The sequence below is a fragment of the Hemitrygon akajei genome, chromosome 7 (genome assembly GCF_048418815.1).
Source record: "Hemitrygon akajei chromosome 7, sHemAka1.3, whole genome shotgun sequence".
In the NCBI taxonomy this organism is placed as follows: Eukaryota; Metazoa; Chordata; class Chondrichthyes; order Myliobatiformes; family Dasyatidae; genus Hemitrygon; species Hemitrygon akajei.
In genome coordinates this window covers 6606532-6630269 of record NC_133130.1, presented here as the reverse complement: position 1 = coordinate 6630269, position 23738 = coordinate 6606532, and the positions used below count along the sequence as shown (strand labels likewise).

Sequence of the window (23738 nt, the reverse complement as noted above, 5' to 3'; positions counted from 1 at the left end):
AACGACACCTTTTAGATCTGTAGGGAATGAGTTTATCCAGGACTAAAGAATGATTGGTACGGTTGTTGTTACACCAGGTTTGTAATACCCCCGGTTAGAAAGAACCCCTCTTTAAGAGAAGACCCACATTGGGAAAAGGGGGAAAGCAGAAACAAGAAGAAGGCAATCTCTGGAAAGGAATGATTTTGGATGATAGCAGTTACCTCTTATAGGGCTGTGAAGTCGGTCAAGGAATTGATGAATATGGCGACTGCCCTTGAGAACCTGGCAAATGCAAAAGCATATGGTCCAGATGGGACCCTACAACCTCTAGACGCTGTCATGGTGGTGACCGTAGCCCTGAGAAGGGTGGCTCTTCAGAACAGAGTGGCTCTTGATTTCCTGCTGACCGAGAAAGGAGGGACTTGCGCTATCATAGGACAGGAATGTTGCACGTATATACCAGACAAATCAGAAAACATCGCTAATCTTGCAGACCACATAAAGAAATCAGTGACTAAAATAAAACAGATGGGTAGGCAGTTTCACAACTATAACCCACCTGGGGGAGAATGGTGGTCGCTTGGAAATTGGTGTGGGATTCTGGTACATTATGGGATGATACTTGTAATTGTGGTAAGTTGTGTACTGGCCACCAGATTCCTTTGTGCGTCACTACCTTCCAGAGAACAGGGCCCGATGACTCCAGCCCCCATGTGTGTACAAAGATCATCTGGAAGGCCTGGAATCTCTAGGGAAGAGGAAGAGGAAAACGAGAGTAGTGATAGCCACGATGAGGAGGAATGTCTGAAAATGCGCTCCATTCCTAAGGGTTATGAGGTCCCCTTCCCAGAGATCAATGTTCCCTCTAACTTTTTCTAGTCAGTTTGTGCAACAAACTTACGTTCTGCAATTTTTTTTTCCTGTGACAAAAGTATGTGCGCACTGAATGCACACATGACATAGTCTATGTAGGTTTATAAAATATTTGACATAAAACTGCAGAGAATAACAACAAAATGACATACATATTTAAATCACTCAGTTATTTTTTTTTCTTTCTCCTGTCCTTGGCATTTACCCATTCTTTGTAAACTCTATCTAGACTAATAGAACTTGCATCGAATTGATAGCTTTTGATTCTTATTAACATATCCAAATGACATTCACCTAAACAGCTTCTCAGCTTGTTTTTGAGTTGATTCTTTAGGCTAAAGAGTTATTCTTTTTTTACAGCTAACAACACACTGTCGATAAGAACTTTGATCTCCTCTGGGTTTGATCGTTCTCGCTCTTACTCATCCACACTCAACCATAACATGTGTAACACTGCTGTAACAGGTAATGATGGGTTCCGTTGCCTGAGCTTTTGTACACCGTCCAAATGTGATTTACTTGCCAAATGATGCTTCAAAAAGTCAAGTTTCCAAATATCAGCTCACTTCTTTTCACTAGAAAATTCTCCAGCAACTTTCATATCACGACAATACAAACAGATAACTCCAGTTTCCGAATCATACATAAATATTTCTCATAGCTGAACGTTCATGACCTCATGAGCTTTCAGTGTAGCAGTTTTTACTATTTTGTTAAGCCATTCAACTTTAAACAAACTTGCAGTTCTTTGCGCTTCACGCCCTTCGCTTTTTTTGCATTCAACATAGTGAATCAATTTTTTTTCAATAAAAGCTTGGTAAGCTATCTACAGGATTTGAAAAAGATCTTTGTAAACTTATTAAACGAACACTGTCGACAAATGATGGCTGCCGCCGTGATGCAGCTGTACAAACCGGAACAGGAAAGGTGAGATGACATAAAGTAGTGACATGCATGGTGGTATTTGAAAAACAAGCTAACTAGTTAACAGAAACATTTAGCTAAAATATTATTTTCAATAAGTATAATTATTAATTACTACATTATTTTAGGTAATTAACCTTTTGTGCACACATTAATTTCCTTTGTGTGCTGGTTGAAAAACATCTGCGCGCTCACACGTGCACAGCTTAGAGGGAACACAGCCAGAGATAGACTCAATGAGAAAATATGAATGTGAATAGGGTAAACAATATGAGTGTTGCTCTAGAAGATCGACAAGGAAGGATTTGAGGAGGAAAAGGGCTAATGAAATAGAGAACAGGGTGTGCTAACTCTTGAGATAAGATATGAGTCTAATTTGCTGCGACCACAGAAACAGAAATGTATGTGCTGTGCTCTGCAAGATAGTTTAACTTGTAAGTACTCCTTTCACTCTAAGTTTATTTTTAGAGAATGGTAACATAATGTTAGTGTGGTAATGTTTCTATACAATGATTGGATATATTATATTAAGTCTGCTGTTACTATGCTGAACTGTATAAAAGGACGCTTTTGTAACAGGAGAGTAGAGTCTGGGACTGGTGGAGACTAGCCCTCTTTCTCTCCTTGGTACCAAGTAAAATAAAGGTCCCAAAACGAGGCCCGGGATTCGAGTATTCTTTTCACTTTCCAAGGTCAAATTTCCACAACGACGAATGACACTGTAATGTAGGGGTAGCTCAGTAATGTAAGAGTGGGACTGTAATGGAGAAGTGACACTGTAACATGGAGGTGACATGGTAATGTAGGGATGGCATTTTGATGCAGGAAGTGAAAGGAAGCAGTCCCCATACCAACCCCCACGGGACAACACAGTCAACCAAAAATGGCCCATTCCCCACCCCCCGCCATTTTGCTCCTGTCTGTCAGCCAATTTTCTATCCATGCTAGTGTATTTCCTGTAAAAATATGGACTCTTATAGTGCTTAGAAGCCTCATGTGCGCCAGCTTGTCAGTGGCTTTCTAAAAATCCAAATAAACAACATCTGCTGTCTCCTTTGTCTATTCTGCCTGTTAGTTCTTCCTGTTGCTGATTCAGTTGTTCCCCTTTGTTTGCCCTAAAGTTGCTACAGTGCATCCATTCCCTTCTTTACTTTGAGGATCAGAGCCATGATCTCAGATGTATTTCAAGTTAGATGGGACAATAGATGAATTGTCCATTGTGGCCTAACGTAGAAACATAGAAAACCTACAGCACAATACAGGCCCTTTGGCCCACAAAGGTGTGACAAACATGTCCTTATCTCAGAGATTACCTACAGTCACCCATAGCCCTCTATTTTTTTCTGAGCTCTATGTACCTCTCCAGGAGTCTCTTTAAAGACCCTATCATATCTGCCTCCGCTACCGTTGTCGGCAGCCCATTCCATGTACTCACCACTCTCTGTGAAAAAAAACTTACCCCTGGCATCTCCTCTGAACCTACTTCCAAGCACCTTAAAACTGTGCTCTCTCGTGCTAACCATTCCATGCCTGGGAAAAAGCCTCTGACTATCCAAAAGATCAATGACTCTCATCATCTTATACACCTCTTCAGGTCACCTCGCATCCTCCGTCACTCCAAGGAAAAAAGGCCAAGTTTACTCAACCTATTCTCATAAGCCATGCTCCCCAATCCAGGCAACATCCTTGTAAATCTCCTCTGCACCCTTTCTATGGTTCCCACATCCTTCATAGAGTGAAGTGACCAGCCTGAGCACAGTACTCCAAGTGGGGTCTGACCAAGTTCCTATATAGCTACAACATTACCTCTCGTCTCTTAAACTCAGTCCCATGATTGATGAAGGCCAATACGTCATATGCCTTCTTAACCACAGAGTCAACCTGCGCAGCAGCTTTGAGTTGTCTATGGACTGGAACACCAAGATCCCTCTGATCCTCCACACTGCCAAGAGTCTTACCATTAATACTATATTCTGCCATCGTATTTGACCTATCAAAATGAACCACCTCACACATATTTGGGTCGAACTCCATCTGCCACTTCTCAGCTCAGTTTTACATCTTATCAATGTCCCGTTGTAAACTTTGACAGCCCTCCACACTATCCACAGCACATTCATCCTTTGTGTCACCAGCAATTTTAGTAACCCATTCTTCCATTTCTTCATCCAGGTCATTTATTTAAAAAACTAAGAGCAGAGGTCCCAGAACGGGTACGTGAGGCACACCATTGGTGACCGACCTCCATGCAGAATATGACCCATCTACAGCAACCCTTTGCCTTCTGGTGACAGGCCATTTCTGGATCCACAAAGCAATGTCCCCTTGGATCCCATGCATCCTTACTTTCTCAATAAGCTTTGCATGGGATGCCTTGTCAAATACCTTGTATATGTCAAATACATATACACTACATCTACTTTACTGCTCTACCTTCATCCATGTGTTTAGTCACATTGTCAAAAAATTAAATCAGGCTCGTAAGGCATGACTTGCATTTCACAAAGCATTGCTGACTGTTCATAATCATATTATGCCTCTCCAAATGTTCACAAATCCTGCCTCTCAGGACTTTCTCCGTCAACTTACCAACCATTGAAGTAAGACTCACTGGTCTATAATGTTCTGGGCTATCCCTATTCCCTTTCTTGAATAATGGAACAACATCTCCCATCCCCATTGATGATGTAAAGACCATCGCCAGAGGCTCAGTAAACTTCTCCTTCGCCTACCAGAATAGCCTGGGGTACATCTCGTCTGGTCGCAGTGGCTTATCCAACTTGATGCTTTCCAAAAGCTCCAGCATATCCTCTTTCTTAATATTTACATACACAAGCTATTCAGTCCACTGTAGGTCATCCCTACAATGGCCAAGATCCCTTTCCCGCAGTGTATACTGAAGCAAAGTACTCACTAAGTACCTCCGCTATCTCCTCTAGTTCCATACACACATTTCCACTGTCACACTTGATTGGTCCAATTCTCTCATATCTTATCTGCTTGCTCTTCACATACTTGTAGATTGCCTTGAGGTTTTCTTTAACTCTGTGCACCAAGGCATTCTCATGGCCCCTTCTGGCTCTCCTAATTTCTTTCTTACCGTTAGCTTTATAGTCTTCTAGATCGCTATCATTACCTAGTTTTTTGAACCTTTCGTAAGCTCTTCTTTTCTTCTTGACTAGATTTACAACAGCCTTTGTACACCATGGTTCCTGTTCCCCACCATACTTTCCCTATCTCATTGGAATGTACCTATGCAGACCTCCACGCAAATATCCTCTGAACATTTGCCACATTTCTTCCGTACATTTCTCTGTGAACATTTGTTCCCAATTTATGCTTCCAAGTTCTTCCCTGAAAGCCTCATATCCCCTTACTCCAATTCCTAACTTGTCTGTTCCTATCCCTCTCCAATGCTATGGTAAAGGAAACATAGAAAATCTAAGCACAATACAGGCCCTTCGGCTCACAAAGCTGTGCCGAACATGTCTCTACCTTAGAACTGCCTAGGCTTTACCCATACCCCTCTATTTTTCTAAGCTACATGTAGCCATCCAGTAGTCTCTTAAAATACCCTATTGTTTCCACGTCCGTCACTGCTGCCGGCAGCCCATTACATGCACTCACCTCTCTCTGCGTAAAAGACTTACCCCGACATCTCTTCTGTACCTACTTCCAAGGAGCTAAAATTGTGAACACTATCTGCAAATTGCTCTCCACTGACAGTCCTGACTCCTGACCAAGTTCATTTCCTGATACCAGATCAAGTACAGCCTCTCCTCTTGTAGGCTTATCTACGTATTGTGTCAAGAAACCTTCTTGAACACGCTTGCAATCTCCACCACATCTAAACCCCTTGCTCTAGGGAGATGCCAATCAATATTTGGGAAATTAAAATCTCCCACCACAACAACCCTCTTATTATTACACCTTTCCAGAATCTGCCTCCCTATCTGCTCCTCGATTTTCCTGTTACTATTGGGCGGTCTATAAAAAAACACTCAGTAGAGTTAGTCACCCCTTCCAGTTCCTAACTTCCACCCACAGAGACTCCGTAGACAACACCTCCATGTCTTCCACATTTCTCTGCAGCCGAGACACCATATCTGATCAACAGTGCTACGCCTCACCTCTTTTGACCCCTCCCCCCGTCCTTTCTGAAACATCTAAAGCATGGCACTCAAAGTAACCATTCCTACCCCTGAGCCATCCAAGTCTCTGTAATGGCCACAACATCATTGCTCCAACTACTAATACACGCTCTAAGCTTATCAGTTTTGTTCATAATGTGTAAGGTAATGTTTGTGGATTACAGGGCGTGTCCTAAAATAACCCATATAAATTTCAGGGAGTGTCCAGAGTTAGTTTCATTCCTGATTGAGAGCGGTGAACAACACTTCTGCTTCATTCTCTGTCCAACAGTGACACTGCAGGAATCTCCTCCCAGGTAAATTGTTTATATCAGCGCCAGTTTCAGAACACTTTAACGAGTCGTCCCAAAATTTGTCCAAGGTTTCAAACTGCCGTGATATATCTGACCGAGGCCGTGCACCGTCTCATTCAGATGGATCGTCTCTTAAAGACTATTTAGCCAAGACCTTGAGCTTGCCTATAGCCGCGTGGTTCTGTTCCCTTCCTGGTCCTGCACTTGGCCCCCCCCCCCCACCCTCCTTCTGCTCCCCCAGTGGCCCGGACTTCATTCGATGCTGAAATAATGATCTCGATTCACAGTTCAATGAACAGATCTTGCATGACTTCGTTCCCAATTCCAAAAGCAATGTTGTGGCTCCCTGTGGGAGTTGGGGGAATTCCATCTAGAAACTGGGATGTCACCGTATCAAAAAACAAATCCTCGAATGTAAGCTAATGTAAGCAAAATGTAAGAATTTAAGCAAAACTATGTAAGAATGTAAAGATGTAAGATGTAAAATGTAAAAATGTAAGAATGTAAGCAAAAAAAAAAATTCTCCAAGGGGGTTCACGGATTTTAGAAAGGGTTCCCATGAATACCTCTCTCCCTGTATAGGATCGCCACTGTGGATCACTCCCAGTGCCGGAAGCTCCCCTGTCGGGTCTGTGCATTTTTCCTTTGATTCCGACCTCCGAGTTAATTTTACTTTGCAGTGTAGCCGCGGTCTGCCTCCTCTGTTGGGCGGAGCCCCGAGCTGAGATCTATTTCAAATTAGACTAGGCAGTGCGTGAATGGTCATTGCCCAGTCTGGGAACACGCTGTTTAACGAAGGAGATATTTTTTTTCTTGGAGTTCATCTGAGACTAACTGTTAGGTAGGTGGTCGGTCTATGTCGATGAATTTGAGGATATTTCAGTTGCAGTGTGACAGCGCCCTCACGCGGTAGTGTGTTTTACGGTAATTCAACTGTTATTCGGAGAGTGCGTAGAATTAGTTTCATTTTGGATTAAGATCACTGTTCAACAATTCAGCACATGCCAACTTTTGTCTGTAGTAGATTTTGAGCAACTTTCTGAAAAGCGTCAAACATTGTCCGACATTTTCAAGCTGACAAGCTAGCTGCGACCAACTCTATGGACCTCTAATTGCCCTGTGTCCTCCACTACAGACTCTATGGACCTCTAATTGCCCTGTGTCCTCCACTACAGCCTGTCAAAGGCTGGAGATCCATCAGTCCCCATTCTACCCAGTTTGGGAGATCTTTGTAGCTTCTGTCCTTCTCCCCTGATATTGCTCACCCCGTGGATTGGTGAAATTATGAGCGCTCGTCTCGCCGTGCCACCCCTCTGGCATGATCTGCGCTCCGAGTGAACGTGTTGGGGCTACTGGGACACACGATCAGTTGACTTGTCTGGGCGATAAATTTGAAAGGAGGTTGTCTACGCGACTCACTACGCCCAGCAATTCTCTCTTATCACAGCACACTTGCAGTATTGTGTTCAGTTTCGGTCGCCTCATTGTCGGATGAGGTTTTGAGAGGATGCGGGGTAAAAATACCGGGATGCTGTCTGGACATGCCCTGCGAGAAAAGTTTGAGCAAGATAGGTTTTTTTTTCTTTCGAGCGAGGGAGGATGATAGGAGATTTGATGGAGTTGCGTAAGATGAAAAAATACACGGATGGAGCGGACAGTTGGCATTGTTTTCCCGGTGTGACAATGGCTAATCGGAGAAGGAATAGTTTTAAAGTCATTGGAGAAAAGTATTGGTTTGGGTGAGGGGTAAGTACATTTGAATTTTACACAGAGTGATGGGTACATGGGACGCACTGCCGGGATGCTAGCTGAGGCAGATATTTTAGGGACATTTAAGAGACTCTAGATGGGGATACGGACGAAGAAAAAATAGTACGCCATCTTGGGGGAGGGTTAGATTGGTCTTAGTATCGGTGTTACTTCGGCTAAAGGATGGGCGTAGCAATGGGGCCAAGAGTCTACAAACAACAAAAAAATACAGCATATCTTCAAAAAGAGTACAGCCAGTTTTTTTCAAACTTGCAATGTTTTATGTTCTATGTTTATCCAGCGGGTGCGCAGAATTCATTTCATCCTGGATTGGGAGCGCTAAGCAACATTCCAAACCATTCTGTAAACAGGCGTGATACAGCAGGGAACTGAACTCTATACAGGTAAAATGTTGATATTTTTACGAGTTTCCGACCACGTTACCGCATATTTCCAGTCTTTGTCTGGGTTTGAAACTGACGAGATTTCTGCGATTTCTATGGACCCCCGATTGCAGCAACCGTGATACTGCAGGGAAACTGAACGCTGCCGAGGTGAATTGTTTATATTTGCGGTAGTTTCGTAGCGATTGACTGAATATTAACAAATTTTGCCCTAGGATTCGAACTGACAGGACACATCGACCAACCCCGTAGACCTCCCCCCTCCACCACCCGGTAGTAACAATGCAATCAAAATGCTCGAAGGACTCAGAAGATCAGGCAGCATCTACGGAGAGAAATGAGCAGTTGTCATTTCGGGGCGAGGCCCTCCATCGGAGTTGAAAGGACTGAGGCAGAAGCCAGAATAAAGTGCTGGAGGAGGTTGAGGAGTACAAGTTGGCAGCTGATAGTTGAGTGCAGCTGAAGGAAAGGTGTTTGGGAGGGAAGGGTGATAAGACTTAATCATGTAAGTAGCAGGGGACTGATAGAATGAAAGGGGAAGGATTTTGTTAGGAGAGGACAGTGAAGCACTTAATAAAGGGAAAGACGTGGTGAACTCCAGGAGGGTGGGAAAGTGAGTGAGACGATTGAGAAGACTATGGCATCGAGCGGAGACAAAGGAGGAGGACACAGTGACTGAGGTTAACTTAGAGAAATCGATGTCCATGACAGCAGGTTGGGGACTACTGCGACTGAATATGGCTTTGCACCACCAACCTGTGTTTGGCTCATCGTGGCAGTAGAGGAAGCTGTGAATAGGTATAGCAGCGTGAGAATGGGATTTGAAGTTGAAATGCTATGCCACCCTGAGATCTTATATCTCGTTTGTTGCAGCAGACAAGAGTGTAGGTGTTCTCAGAGCCAATCCCAGTCTGCGTCACTACCAGCTCATCACCACGGTGTGACTCATCATGTGCTGCAGGGATCCTGCTGCACCCGTTGTTGCTTTTTGGTGATCTAGACCGTAATGTGGTAACCAGTTCGGCAGATTTGCGGATGAAACCAAGATTGGGAGCGTAGTGGATGAGCAGGAAAGATATCAAAGCTTGCAGTGAGATCTCAACCAGCTGGGAGAATTGGGCAGGATGTTGGAAGATGGAAGCTGAACCAGAAAGTTTGAGGTGTTACACAGGGAGGATGAACTGGGATAGGAATAAAACATGAATGACATCCATAATGCCTTGTAAGTGGCATCACACATAGATAGTGTCCGAAAGAGAACTTTTGAGACATTGGTTTGAGTACAGAGGTTAGGGTGTTACATAGGAACATAGAAAACCTACAGCACAATACAGGCCCTTCGGCCCACAAAGTTTGCCGAACATGTCCCTACTATAGAAATTACTAGGCTTATCTATAACCCATTGGCTGTGTATTTCTCCTCCACCTAACAGGCATGAGATCGAAAAGGATTGTTTAGACATGGTGCAGATCCCTTTTTCGGTGGGAGGTTACATGTAACAAAGCTTATCATTTGTTTTTCAAAGAGGCTACCAGGAAAGTTGATGAAGGATATAGTCTAAATGGACTTTAGTAACACCTTCAACAAGGCTTCTCCTGGGAGTTTGGTCAGAAAGATTCAGTCACATGGCGTTCAGGATCAGGTAATAGATTTTATTATATACATTTGTTTCGTGGCAGATACCAGTGAGCTCTCTAAGAGGGGCTTGTAGCTAGTGGTGTGCAGCAAGGATCAGTGTTCAGTTCGATATTATTTATCATCCATATCAAATATCTGGCTGGTAATATGGAAATCTGAATCAGTAAATTTTTGGATGACTCCAAGATGGGGGTGAAAGTGAACAATGAGGAAGCCTATTGAAGCAGTGAGATCCTGACTATCTGCATAAATAGGTTGAAAATAGCAGATGCAATTTAATGCAGACAAGTGTGAGGTGTTGCACTTTGGGAAGGTGAACCAGGGTAGGACTTGCATAGAGAGCACTAGGTCATTGAATAGTGTGGTAGATGAGAGAAATCTGGTAATATAGATCCATAATTCATTGAATATGGTATCACAGGTACAGTTAGACGGGGTCGTAAAGAGAGCTTCTGGCACATTAGGCTTCAAGATCTGAGTACAGCAGTTAGGATGTTATGCTGAAGTAGTGAAAAAATGGGTGAGACAATATTTGGAGTATATGTGTGCAACTACGATTGCCTAACTACAAAAAAATGTAAATAACTTTGGAAGAATAGAGAGCAAGTTTACAAGGATATGGCTGAGTCTTGAGGATCTAAGTTACAGGAAAAGTTTGAGCAGGTTAGAACTTTATTCCTGGAGCACCGGATGATGATAAGAGATTTGATACAACATTTTATGGTGTGAAGCCTCACTGGCTCACTCTTGGCTGTGTAAGTCTAGGGAAGACACACTCTGGTCCTGCCAAACCCATGTGACTGAGAAGGCTCTCCCACCCCAAACCCCAGTTTGTGTGGATGCTGTGCAATTTGCTTCCATCTGGTGACACAAATGTTGAGGGTTGTTGTGGATAGTCTTGAGGGTTGTCAAAGTTCACAGCAGGGAATTGATAGGATACAGAACTGGGCTGAGATGTGGCAGGTGGAGTTCGACCCAGATTACCCGGACAACCCAGAATTAATTGTACAGGATTAAAGGAATTATATTTATGAAACTTATTTAACTAAAGTGTTAGTAAAGAAAAGAAAGAAAAAACAAAAAGTGCCCATTCTAATTCAACAGTTAAGTTTGCACAAGTTAGAACTCATCTTGAACTTTTCTGTCACACACGCGCTATGGCCTTGGTCTGCGTGAAAACACACATCTCCTTCTGAATGTCGCTCGCAATCCATCTCAAACAAATGGGTTTCCCACTAGGTCGTATCCTACAACCGGTTCTCCCCAGCGTCTTCTCTCTTCATCTCCCACCGAACAAAATCCCCAAGAACAACCTTAGTCTCCCTGACCAAAAAGCCTCCCCCCATTTCCACGATCCTAACTGGATGATACACATTCCTCATCATCCCTTATCTTTATCAATAACCCAAACAGGCTGAAAGCAGAACAAATGCTTATACAGAACTGCTAAATGAAATACCTACAGTACAACAGTAAAGATTTGAACCAGAACATTACAAATGTCCTGATAGGTAAGGTACATGCAAGTAGGCTTTTTCACAGAGCTTGGGTGAGATTGGAACTAGACATTATGCGTTAAGTGTGAAAAGTGAAATGTTAATGGTGGTAAGAGTGTGGAACTTGCTGTCAGTGGAAATAGTGGAAGCAACTTCAAAGTCAATATTTAAGGGAAGTTTGGGTAAGTACACAAAGGGGGAGGTGTGGAGGTCTATTGTTTGCTTTTGGATTGATGACGTTGGCAGAACAATAGTTCTGTTTAGATTAGTTTGGGTGAGTGGCTTGCGTCTGTGATATAGAGCATCTTATATTCCTGGTATTGTAAGAGAGACAGATGAACTCAGGATTGGATCAACACCTAGAATTGTGATATTGTAGCCATTAGTGAGAGAGTTGCAGGAGGGGCAGGACTGGCAGATCAATCTTTTGGGTTTCCATTGGTTTAGCATGACAGATTGGCAGGGGGTAAAGGAGAAGAGGTGGCATTACAAAGCAGTGAAAATGTCACAAAAGTGCTCTATTGGAACAGACTGGAGAACTCATCTAGTGAGGCGTAATTGGTGGAACTGAGAAATAAGAAAGGAATGACCACGTTAATAGGGCTATATTACAGACCACTCAGCAGTCCAGGGGGGTTTAGAGGAACAAATGTGTAAAGAGTTTGCAAACTGTTGCAAAAAACAGAAGATTGTCACAGTTAGTGATTTTAACTTTCCACATATTGACTGCGACTCCCACACTGACAAATGACCATATGGGATGGAGTTTCTCAAATGTGTTCAAGAAAGTTTCCTTAATCAGTACATAAAAGTCCCAGTGATAGTCTGCTCAATGTTCGATTAGCTAATGAGACAGGGCAAGTGACAGGAGTTTTGGGAGAACATTTTGCATCTATTGATCACAGTGGCATCAGTTTCAAGTAAATATGTTAAAAGATAGGTCTAATCCCTGGGTTGAGATTCTAAATTGGAGAAATGCTAATGTTGATGGGATCAGAATTGATCTGGCAAGTGTGCCTTGAGACAGGCTCTTTTCTGGCAAAGCTGTACTTAGTAAGTGGGAGGACTTCAGCAATGAAATTTTCAGAGTACAAAGGTTGTGTTGGAATGGTAAGTTCTATTGAAATAAAACAGAGAACTTAGAAATCTACAGTACATTACAGGCACGTTGACCCACAATGTTGTGCCGACCATGTAATCTACTCTAGAAACTGCCTAGAATTACCCTACCGCATTTCCCTCTATTTTTCTAAGCTCCATGTACCTATATAAGAGAGTCTTAAAAGACCCTATTGTATCTGCCTCTACCGCTGTTGCTGGCAGTGCATTTCAAGTATCCACCACTTTCTGTGTAAAGAAATTACCCCTGACATCCGTTCGGTACATATTTACAAGCACCTTAAAACTATGCCCCCTCATGTTAGTCATTTCAGCCCTGGGAAAAAGCCTCTGGCTATCCACACAATCAATGCCTCTCATCATCTTACACACCTCTTTCAGGTCACCTCTTATCCTCCAGGGAGAAAAGGCTAAATTGAAAATAGAATTGAAAGTAACTATTTCAAATCTACTTCCCAGTCCCATTCCAACAATATCAGCCCGTGGCCTCCTCCGCTACCGCAATGAGGTCACACTCAGTTTGGAGGAACAACACCTTATATTCCATCTGGGTAGCCTGCAACTTGATGGCATGAACATTGATTTCCTGATCTCCCAGTAATTGTTTCTCTACCCACCCCCACCCCCAATAGTGTCCATTCCTGTTTTTCTCTATTCTTATCTACTTCCCTGCCCATCACCTCCTTTGGTATCCTTCTCTTTCTTCAATGTTCTTCCGTTCCCTCCTATCATATTCCATCTTTACCATACCTTTATATTTTCCACTAACCAACTAACCAGGTCTTTACGTCATCCCCTCCCTCTCTCCTGGTTTCACCTATCACCTAATGCCTTGTACTTCTTCCCCTCTTCCCCTACCTTCATACTCTGATGTTCACTCTTTCTTTCCAGTCAAGATGAAGAGATTTGACCTGAAACGTTGATTGTTATAGATGCTGCTTGGCGTTCTGAATTCCTCCAGTATTTTGTGTATGTTGCTTCGGTCCTCTCTGTCACTACCCTATTTACACGTGACACCGATGTTGTATTTGGCCTGCAAAATATACGTTTTTGAAATTACTGATTTTGTACACGTCTGAGATAAATTCCAACTGCCACTCTTTGCACAACCTCCCCAAGTGATCTGGATCTTGCTGTAATCTCAGACAATCTTCTTCACCTTCCGCTGTACCACGAACATCATTATCTTTCATAAATTGAATAAACATGGAACTCATATTCTCATGTAAGTCATTAATATAAATTATAAAATGCAGGAGGCCTGTTAATCACCTGTAGTTTCCACCCTCCAAATATAAAAACAAACCACCATTGCCACCCTCTCACACGTGCCACAAGCTGATTTAAATTCATTTGGCTCGTTCAAACAGGATTTCTTGCTATTCCCTGACAACTGCTTTCTCCAACACAATCAACGTGTTCTCCTATTTCAGTGGGAAATGTCATTGCACAACACCCAATCCAGATTATCTGATCCGCTGGTGGGCTCAACCACATCTCATAGGCAATCTAGTAATTCTTTCCCCTCCAATCCAAACCCACCTGATTTCCCAGTCCAGCTGCATATTGAAGTACACCATGGCTATTGTGACATTGCCCTTTTGACATGCATTTTCCATCTCCCAATTTAATTTGTAGACTTCATCCTTACTACTGTTTGGGGGTCTGTATATAGCGTCCAGCATGGTCTTTTGATCCTTGCAGTTCCTTAGCTATGTTCACAATGATTCAACACCTTCTGACTAATGAATTGATTTCATTTTTTACCAATGGAGTACCGTTTCTCCCTTTGCCTTCCTGCCTGTCCTTTCGATATAATGTGTATCTTTGGACATTAAGCTCCCAGCTATAATCTTCTCTCTGCCATGATTCAGTGATGCCTACAACATCATACCTACCAATCTGTAACTATGCTGTAAGTTCATCTACCTTATTCCATACACTGCATGCATTTAAATACAACACCTTTTTTGCTTTTTTCCTCCTGTTATGTTGCAATTAATGCCGTTAACAGCAACTTTGCCCTATCAACTGCCTCCCCTGGCTACACATTGCCTCTGCTTGTAAACCAGCTACTTCATCTGCAGCACTGTGATCCACCCTTCCTACGATACTGCTTCTGCCCTCCTTCCAACACAAACTCTTGGGCCAAGTGTTAAACTATATAATCTTCCTAGCTCTGGCATCTCCACACTTGCCTGTGGACTCTTCTCTCTGTGCCATGATCTTTGCTGTGGGTTTCTCCTTCTACATTGAGATCAACCCTGTAAAGCAATCCCTCATAGTGAGTCATTCACTGTGGACCTCTCCCTTCCCTGTTCTGTTCTTGACCCCTGTGATCTGTCTCCCTGAACCAGTTTAATTTTGCTCAGTACCAGCACTCTGATGTTACCAATGGTCTTCGAGCTAGAAGCAGCACATGGAACATATTTGCCAGTTGCATGAACTTCCCCGTTATCCAGTCTGCAATGACATTAACAAAGGAACCGATTTCATTCTGGGTGAACTGCTGCTATTTGTGTTAGGTTAAGGAGATAATATGTGGAGCGGTGCAGTACAAGAACAGAAGGTCAGATTTTCCTTTGATCAGGTTGATTGGTAGCTTGACGCTGTGGAGATAAAATAGAGTGGGAAGTATGAAAGAGGGAGGAGTGGCATTACTAGTCACTGACAATGTCCCTCTGTGCTCAGACAGGACAGACAGGGCTAATCTACTAGGCTCATATGGGTGCAACTGAGGAATAAGAAATGGATGACCGCATTAATAATTCAACGATACCTGCAACATCATACTTGTATCTGTGTTGCAAGTTTATTGACCTTATTCAAAATATACTGCACACATTCAAATGCAACACCTTTTTTCCTGCAGTCACCATTTTCGATTTTGACTGCCTTTTTGGTTGCAACCCATCCTGTTGACTTTCATTTTGTGCTATCATCAGCCTCTTCTTGCGAGGAGTCTCACGACACATTGCTTCTGTTTGTGAACCAATTAACTCTTCTTCAACACTATCACCCCAGTTCACATCCCCCGCCAAATTAATTTAAACCCAGCCAAACAACTCTAGCCATCCTACCACAAGGATATTGAACCTCTGGGATCTATATCACAGGTGATATAGATATATAAAGACTACTGGCTGCTCACTCTCACCCTTGAGAATGCCATGGCCGTGATCCGAGACATCCCTGATCCTGGCACTAGGGAGGCAACTTATCATCCGGGTGTCTCTATCATGCCTGAAGAACCTCATCTCTGTTCCTCTAAGGAATCTCTATCAACACAGTAGTCCTCTTCGTCTCTCTGCTCTTCTGAGCCACAGCATCAGCTCAGTGCCAGAGTCCTGTTCATTGTTGCTCCGCCCATTATGTAGTCTCTTCAATACTATCTAAATTTATATAATTATTATTGAGGGGATCAGCCACAGGTATATTCTGCATTGGCTGTGCAATTCCCCTCCAACTGACAGGCACAAGACAGACAAGGACTTTTTAGAGATGGTCTAGATCCCTTTTCGCGTGTTAGGTCGCATCTAACAAAGTTTATAGACTTTTTTTCAAACAGGCTACCAGGAAAGTTGATGAAGGATGTAGTCTAAATGGACTTTAGTAAGACCTGCCACAAGGCCTCTCATGGGAGTTTAGTCAGAAAGATTCAGTCTCTTGGCATTCAGGATCAGGTAATAGATTGTATTATACATTTGTTTCGTGGCAGATACCAATGAGCTCTCTATTAGAGGCCTGTAGCTAGTGGTGTGCAGCAAGGATCTGTGTTCAGTTCTATGTTATTTATCATTCATAACAAATATCTGGATGGTAACGTGGAAAATTGCATCAGCAAATTTTTGGATGACTTCAAGATTGGGGTGAAAGTGAACAGCGAAGAAGCCTATTGAAGCAGTGAGATCCTGACTATCTGGATAAATAGGTTGAAAATAGCAGATGGAATTTAATGCAGACAAGTGTTGCACTTTGGTAAGGTGAACCAGGGTAGGACTAGCACAGAGAGCGTTAGGTCATTGTATAGTGTGGTAGATCAGAGGAATTTGGTAATACAGATCCAGAATTCATTGAATATGGTATCACAGGTACAGTTAGATAGGGCTTCTGGCATAAAGAGAGCCATAAAGAGAGCTTCTGGCACATTGGTCTTCATAAATCTCAATACAACTGTTACGATGTTACGTTGAAGTAGTGAAAAAAATGGGTGAGACTATATTTCGAGTATTGTGTGCAACTACGATTGCCTAACTACAGGAAAGATGTAAATAAAATTGAAAGAATAGAGAGCAAGTTTACAAGGTTATGGCTAAGTCTTGAGGACCTGAGTTACAGGAAAAGTTTGAGCAGGTTAGACCGTTATTCACTGGAGCACAGGATGATGATAAGAGATTTGATACAAAATTATATGGTGTGAAGTTCCACTGGCTTCCATGGCTGCGTAAGTCTAGGGAAAACACACTCTGGTCCTGCCAAAACCATGCGATTGAGATGGCTCTCTTACCCCATATCCATGGATTGTGTGGATGCTGTGCAATTTGCTTCCGTCTGGTGACACAAAGGTTGGGGGTGCTGTGGATAGTCTGGAGGGTTGTCAAAGGTTACAGTGGGGCATCAGTAGGATGCAGAACTGGGCTGAGATGTGGCAGGTGGAGTTCAAACCAGAAAACCCAGACAACCCAGAAATAATTGCACATGATTAAAGGATTTATATTTATGAAACCTACTTAACTAAAGGATTAGTAAAGAAAAGAGAGAAAAAACAAAAAGGGCCCATTCTAAAAAACACAAAATGCTGGCATCCTGATGAAGGGTTTTGGCCTAAAACATTGTTATTACCTCCTCCCATAGATGCTGTCTGGCCTGCTGAGTTCTGCCAGCATTTTGTTTTTTATTTTTTTCCAGCATCTGCAGATTCACTCAAAGGGCCCGTTCTAATTAAACAGTCAAATGTGCACAAGTTGAGCACAATCTTGAACTTCTCTGTCACTCGTGCGCTGGGGCCTTGGTCTATATGAAAGCACACACCACCTCCTGAACGTCGCTCGCAATGCATCTCAAACAAACAGGTCTCCCACTGGGTCATATCCCATGACCGGTTCTCCCCAGCGTCTTCTCTCTTCATCTCCCGCCGAACAAAAGCCCCAAACCAAACTTAGTCTCCCTCAACAAAAAAAAACCTCCCTCCATTTCCACCATCCTAACTAGATGACACAAATTCTTCATCATCCCTTATCTTCAACAATAACTCAAAAAAGCTGATAGCAGAACAGATGCTCGTACAGAACTGCTAAATGAAATACTTACAGTATAACAGTGAACCAGGACATTATAGTGTCGAGGTAAAGTAAATGCAAGCAGGCTTTTTCAGAGTTTGGATGAGATTGGAACTAGAGGTTATGTGTTAAGAGTGAAAAATGAAATGTTCAGGGTGATGAGAGTGTGGAACTCACTGACAGTGGAAATAGTGGAAGCAACTTCAAAGTCAACACTTAAGGGAAGTTTGGGTAAGTACACAGATGGGGGAGGTGTGGAGGTCTATTATCTGCTTTCAGATCAATGACGTTGGCAGAACAGTAGTTCTGCTCAGATTAGTTTGGCTGAGTGGCTTGCATCTGTGATATAGAGCATTTTATATAGGCGGTATTGTAAGAGAGACAGATGAGCTCAGGGCATGGATCACCAACTGGAATTGTGATATTGTAGCCATTAGTAAGACAGTTGCAGGAGGAGCAGGACTGGCAGCTCAATCTTCTGGGGTTCCATTGGTTTAGACATGACAGATTGGGAGGGAGTAAAGGAGGAGGTGTGGCATTACTAAGCAGAGAAAGTGCTCTGTCAGAACCGAATAGGGAACACATCTAGTGAGGCGTGATTGGTGGAACTGAGAAATAAGAAAGGAATGACCACGTTAATAGGGCTATATTACAGACCACTCAGCAGTCCAGGGGGTATAGAGGAACAAATATGTAATGAGATCACAAACTGTTGCAAACAACAGAAGATTGTCACAGTAAGTGATTTTAACTTTCCACATATTGACTGGGACTCCCATACTGACAAATGACTAGATGGGATGGAGTTTTCTCAAATGTGTTCAAGAAAGTTTCCTTAATCAGTACGTAAAAGTCCCAATGTCCCTTAGTGCTCAATAATGGATCTGCTATTAGTGAATGAGACAGGGCAAGTGACAGAAATTTGTGTTGGGGAAACACTTTGCATCTAATGATCCCAGTGGCATCAGTTTCAAGTAAATATGGAAAAAGATAGGTCTCGTCCCTGGGTTGAGATTCTAAATTGGAGAAAGGTTAATTTTGATGGTATCAGAACTGATCTTGCAGGTGTGCATTGAGACAGGCTCTTTTCTGACAAAGTTGTACTTAGTAAGTGGGAGGACTTCAACAGTGAAATTTTGAGAGTACAAAGCTTGTGTTGGAATGGCAAGTTCTATTGAAATAGAACATAGAGCTTAGAAATCTACAGCACATTACAGGCACATTGGCCCACAATGTTGTGCTGACCATGTAACGTACTCTAGAAACTGCCTAGAATTACCCTACCGCATTTCCCTCTATTTTTCTAAGCTCCATGTACCTATATAAGAGTCCCTTAAAAGACCCTATTGTATCTGCCTCTATAGCTGTTGCTGACAGTGAATATTACCGCTGACATCCGTTTGGTACCTATTTCCAAGCACCTTAAAACTATGCCATCTCATATTAGTCATTTCAGCCCTGGGAAAAAGCCTCTGGCTATCCACACAATCAATGCCTCTCATCATCTTACACACCTCTATGAGGTCACCTCTTATCCTGTCACTCCAAGGAGAAAAGGACAAATTGAAAGTAAAATTGAATGCATCCATTTCAAATCTGATTCCCATTCCCATTCCAACATATCAGCCCGTGGCCTCCTCCACTGCCGCAATGAGGTCACACTCAGTTTGGAGGAACAACACCTTATATTCCATCTGGGTAGCCTCCAACCTGATGGCATGAACATTGATTTCCTGACCTCCCAGTAATTGTTTCTCTACACCACCTTCAATACTGTCCATTCCTGCTTCTCTCTCTCCTTATCTCCTTCCATGCCCATCACCTCCTATGGTCTCCTCCTCCTTCTTCAATGGTCTTCTGATTCCTCCTATCATATTCCCTCTTCACCACCCCTTTATCTTTTTCATAAATCAACTATCCAGGTCCTTACATCATCCCCTCCCCCTCCCCCGGTTTCACCTATCACCTAACACCTCGTACTTCTTCCTCTCTCCCCCAACCTTCTTACTCTGACGTTTCCTCTTTCTTTCCAGTCAAGGTGAAGAGACTTGGCCTGAAATGTTGATTGTTATAGATGCTGCTTAGTGTTCAGATTCCTTCAGTATTTTGTGTGTGTTGCTTCAAACCTCTCTTTCACTGCCCTGTTTACCCATGATACCGATGTTGTATTTGGCCTGCACAACTTACATTTCTGAAATTACTGATTTTATACACATCTGAGGTAAATTCCAACTGCCACTCTTTTCCCAAACTTCCCAAGTGATCTGGATCTTGCTGTAATCTCAACCTACTCCACTGTCAGCTGCACCACCAACATTGCTATCTTTCACAAATTGACTAAACATGGAACTAATATTCTCATGCAAGTCATTAACATAAATTAAAAAATGCAAGAGTCCTGCTAAGCACCTGTCATTTCCATCCTCCGAATTGAAAATCAAACCACCATTGCCACCCTCTCACGAGTGCCACAATCTGATTTAAATTCATTTGGCTCATTCAAACATGATTTCTTGTGATTCCCTGACAACTTCCTTCTCCAATATAATAAACATGTTTTCCTCTTTCAGTGAGCAATGGCTGGTGTTCTATCCAACCTGTATTACAGCACCAAGGATGCGAAGGATCTGGTGGCTGCCTATCGACGTGAAGGAGAGAAGGGTCTTCAATTGGCCATTCAGAGAAAATCCAAGCAGTTCGAAAATGTACAGATCCGGATTGCGGTGATGGGTGAGTCCGGGTCGGGCAAATCGACCCTGATCAATGCCCTGCTTGAGTTGGATGAGAATGAGGAAGGGGCTGCCCCAACCGGCAGTACAGAGACCACCATCAAAATAACACCTTATCCCCACCCCACCCTTCCTAACGTTCAGTACTATGACTTCCCCGGGTTCAACACAACAAATTTTCCAGTGAAAAAGTTCATGGAAAAAACCAACTTTTCTCTGTATGATTTGGGCATCATTGTCACTGCTGCTCGGTTCACGGAGAATGACAAGTTACTGGCTGAAGCACTGAAGAAGGCGGGCAAACCTTTCTACCTGGTGCGCTCTAAGATCGACGACACTATCAGGTCAGAAAAACGCAAGAAGGGTTACAACCAGGAGGTTACGTTCCGGAAAGTGAAAAAATATTGTATCTCCAAACTAGAGTCAGCAGGGGTACTAAATACTCCCGTTTTCCTCTGTTCTGCCTTTAACCTTGAGCAGTTTGATTTTCCTGAATTAAGGGAGGCTGTGGTATCCAATCTCTCGGAGACACAGAAGAATCTATTCATCACGGCACTCCCCAACACATCTGAAGAGGCTATAGAGAGAAAACGTCAGGCTCTGCGGCGTTTCATCCAGATGCTGTCTGCCATTTCGGGGTCTATCGGTGCAGTTCCCATTCCAGGTTTGTCCCTTGCCTGTGACCTGGCACTCATTACCACTGGAGTCCTGCACATAAGAAAGAACCTTGGTCTGGATGAGGCATCACTCAGCAAACTGGCCCAGAGAGTGGAGACAAGTGTAGAGGATCTGAAGAAAGGTACTGAGCACAACTGGGTGTTCGGGGAGATCACACGTGAGCAGGTAGTGCTGTTGATGCAGAGAAGCACAGTGGCAATGGCGCTGACAATCGCCGAGCCCTTCCTTGATTTTGTCCCCATTTTAGGCTCTATCTTTGGGGCAACATCGTCCTTTGGGGTGACTCTCATGATGCTGAACAGTTCACTGGATGCAATGGTGGAGACAGCTAAAATTGTCCTGCAAAATGCCAAGGCAGCAGCTTCCTCTGAAGGCATCGGTAATTGAGGACTGTTATCAGTCTGCTCCTCGTACTCTATCCCGGAGTGATTGTCACACCATCCTGATATCTTTCACCCGAAATTAAAGTCTTTCTGGCACCATATCCCCATCTGGACAAGGGATTCTGCAGATACTGGAAATCACAGCAGGAATTCAGCAGATCAGACAGCATCAATGGGGGGATAAACAATACATCAGGACTCCTGTTAATCCTAACACAGCTTGAGTCCAAGTGTTTCCTGTTACCCCTATAAGGAAGGCTATCCCTTTTACCATCATTTACAGGAGCTGTTTCTCCATAGTCACTGCCGAACCCAATGTACCACCTACCTCTTCAGGGTTTATTTCAGATTTCCAGTATCTGCAGCATTTAGCATCAGAATGCCTCACAATTTAATCTAGATTCAGTCATCCTGGTGTAGATGTTTAATGTCACAAACTCAAGAAATTCTGGCACATGCTGAAAATCCAAAGCAACCCACACAAAATGTTGGAGGAACTGAACATGTCAGGCAACATCTATGGAAAAGAATAAACAGTCGACGTTTCAGGCAGTGACACTTCATCAGAACTGGAGGGTCTGGTGGTCCACCTACCATTGAACAGTTCCAGTGACAGCAGGTTGATAATGATTAAATCCTTCCCGCTATTCAATGCCGGGTCCAGTAAGGTATGGATTCGTGCCAGTGTTCCCAGCTTCAAAGTCGAATCGTTCAGCACAATGAATTCAATTTCCTCAGTCCTGCTGGAATTTAAACTCAATCTCCTGTGTTATTGAGTCCAAATATGGATGCAGTAGCTAAATCTGACAAGTAGTGTGCACACGCCCTTCATCATAGTCCAGCTTAATGCTTGTTTTCTTCGTCTCTAATATTTCGATGTACTTTTGAATTGTGATTAAAAGATCTGACAGAAACAAGCAACTGCCTCTTGGTCAGTGCTCATTCTTTGTGAACAGCGATGAATTCCATTAACCTTCATGAATCCCGATCTCCAGTGCAACCAGGTGACTCAGTGTATCAGGAGAGAGGGCAGGGAAACAACACAGAGGTTTTACTGCACAGCAGGTGACAGGATTACTGACCCGAAATACAATACATTGTCATAAAGTCATTAATGCAAAGAGTAGCACAGCATAAAAACAGGCTATTCGGCCCATCTAGTCCTTGCAGGACTCTTTATTCTGTCTGGCCCCATCGACCAGTACCTAGACCACAGCCAACCATGCTTTCCCATTCCTGTACATTTACAAATCTCTCTTAAATGTTGAAAGCAAATCTAAATCCATTACTTCCACTGGCAGGTGTTTCCACATTGCCACCACACATTTGCTCAGGTACTTATTAAGTATTTCACCTGTCACACTCACCGTATTACCTCAAGTAAGAGTCCCACCCATCTACAGGGGAAAAAGGTGTCTTGCATTTACACTAATTGTACTCCTCATTTGGTACTCATTGACTCAGTGAGGGCTGAATGTTCTGAAAGTTACTGATATTGTTCAGAGCCTTTAATCAATAATGGGATCCCTCAGTCTGCTGGATTTCACAATACACAGAATGGAAACTCGTGGTGGGGAAATCTCATTTTCTGGAAGGATTCAATCACTCTGCTGAAGTATTGACAAACCTCATCCTCTCCGATCCAGTTGCTGCAAATCTGTCCAGTATCAGCCAAATCCAGACAGAAACAGGAGCATCCACAAGATATTGTGGGCCATCAGGAGCAGAAATATTACCCTGCACTACGTATAAAATCAAGATCCGAGAGTCAGTTATTCATCATTAGAGTTGAGCGAGATCCTCACAGCCCAGTGTGTCCATCACACACAATTACAGTCAAGGTATGCAGTAGAACAGAGTGATCTAGGAATAATGGTGCATAGTTCCCTGAAGCTGGATGTGGATAGAGTGGTGAAGAAATCTTTTGGTATGCTGGCCTTTATAAATCAGAGCATTGAGTATAGGAATTGGGATGTAATGTTAAAATTGTACAAGGTATTGGTAAGGCCAAATTTGGAGTATTGTGTACAGTTCTGGTC

The 23738-nt window shown here is 43.1% G+C and overlaps 1 protein-coding gene across 2 annotated transcripts; it reads left to right on the top strand.

The window, feature by feature from the left end:
• The first annotated feature begins 6131 nt into the window (after positions 1–6131).
• Positions 6132–22620, top strand: LOC140730196 (T-cell-specific guanine nucleotide triphosphate-binding protein 2-like). Of its 2 annotated transcripts, none has more exons than XM_073050358.1 (3): positions 6132–6226; positions 8274–8376; positions 20480–22620. In XM_073050358.1, exon 3 carries the CDS (start codon positions 20486–20488, stop codon positions 21701–21703), a length of 1218 nt encoding a protein of 405 aa, XP_072906459.1. In that variant the 5' UTR covers positions 6132–6226; positions 8274–8376; positions 20480–20485; the 3' UTR covers positions 21704–22620. The 2 variants fall into 2 exon arrangements, with proteins under 2 accessions (XP_072906459.1, XP_072906460.1); XM_073050359.1 differs by lacking the exon at positions 6132–6226 and adding an exon at positions 7002–7064.
• The last annotated feature ends 1118 nt before the right edge of the window (positions 22621–23738 follow it).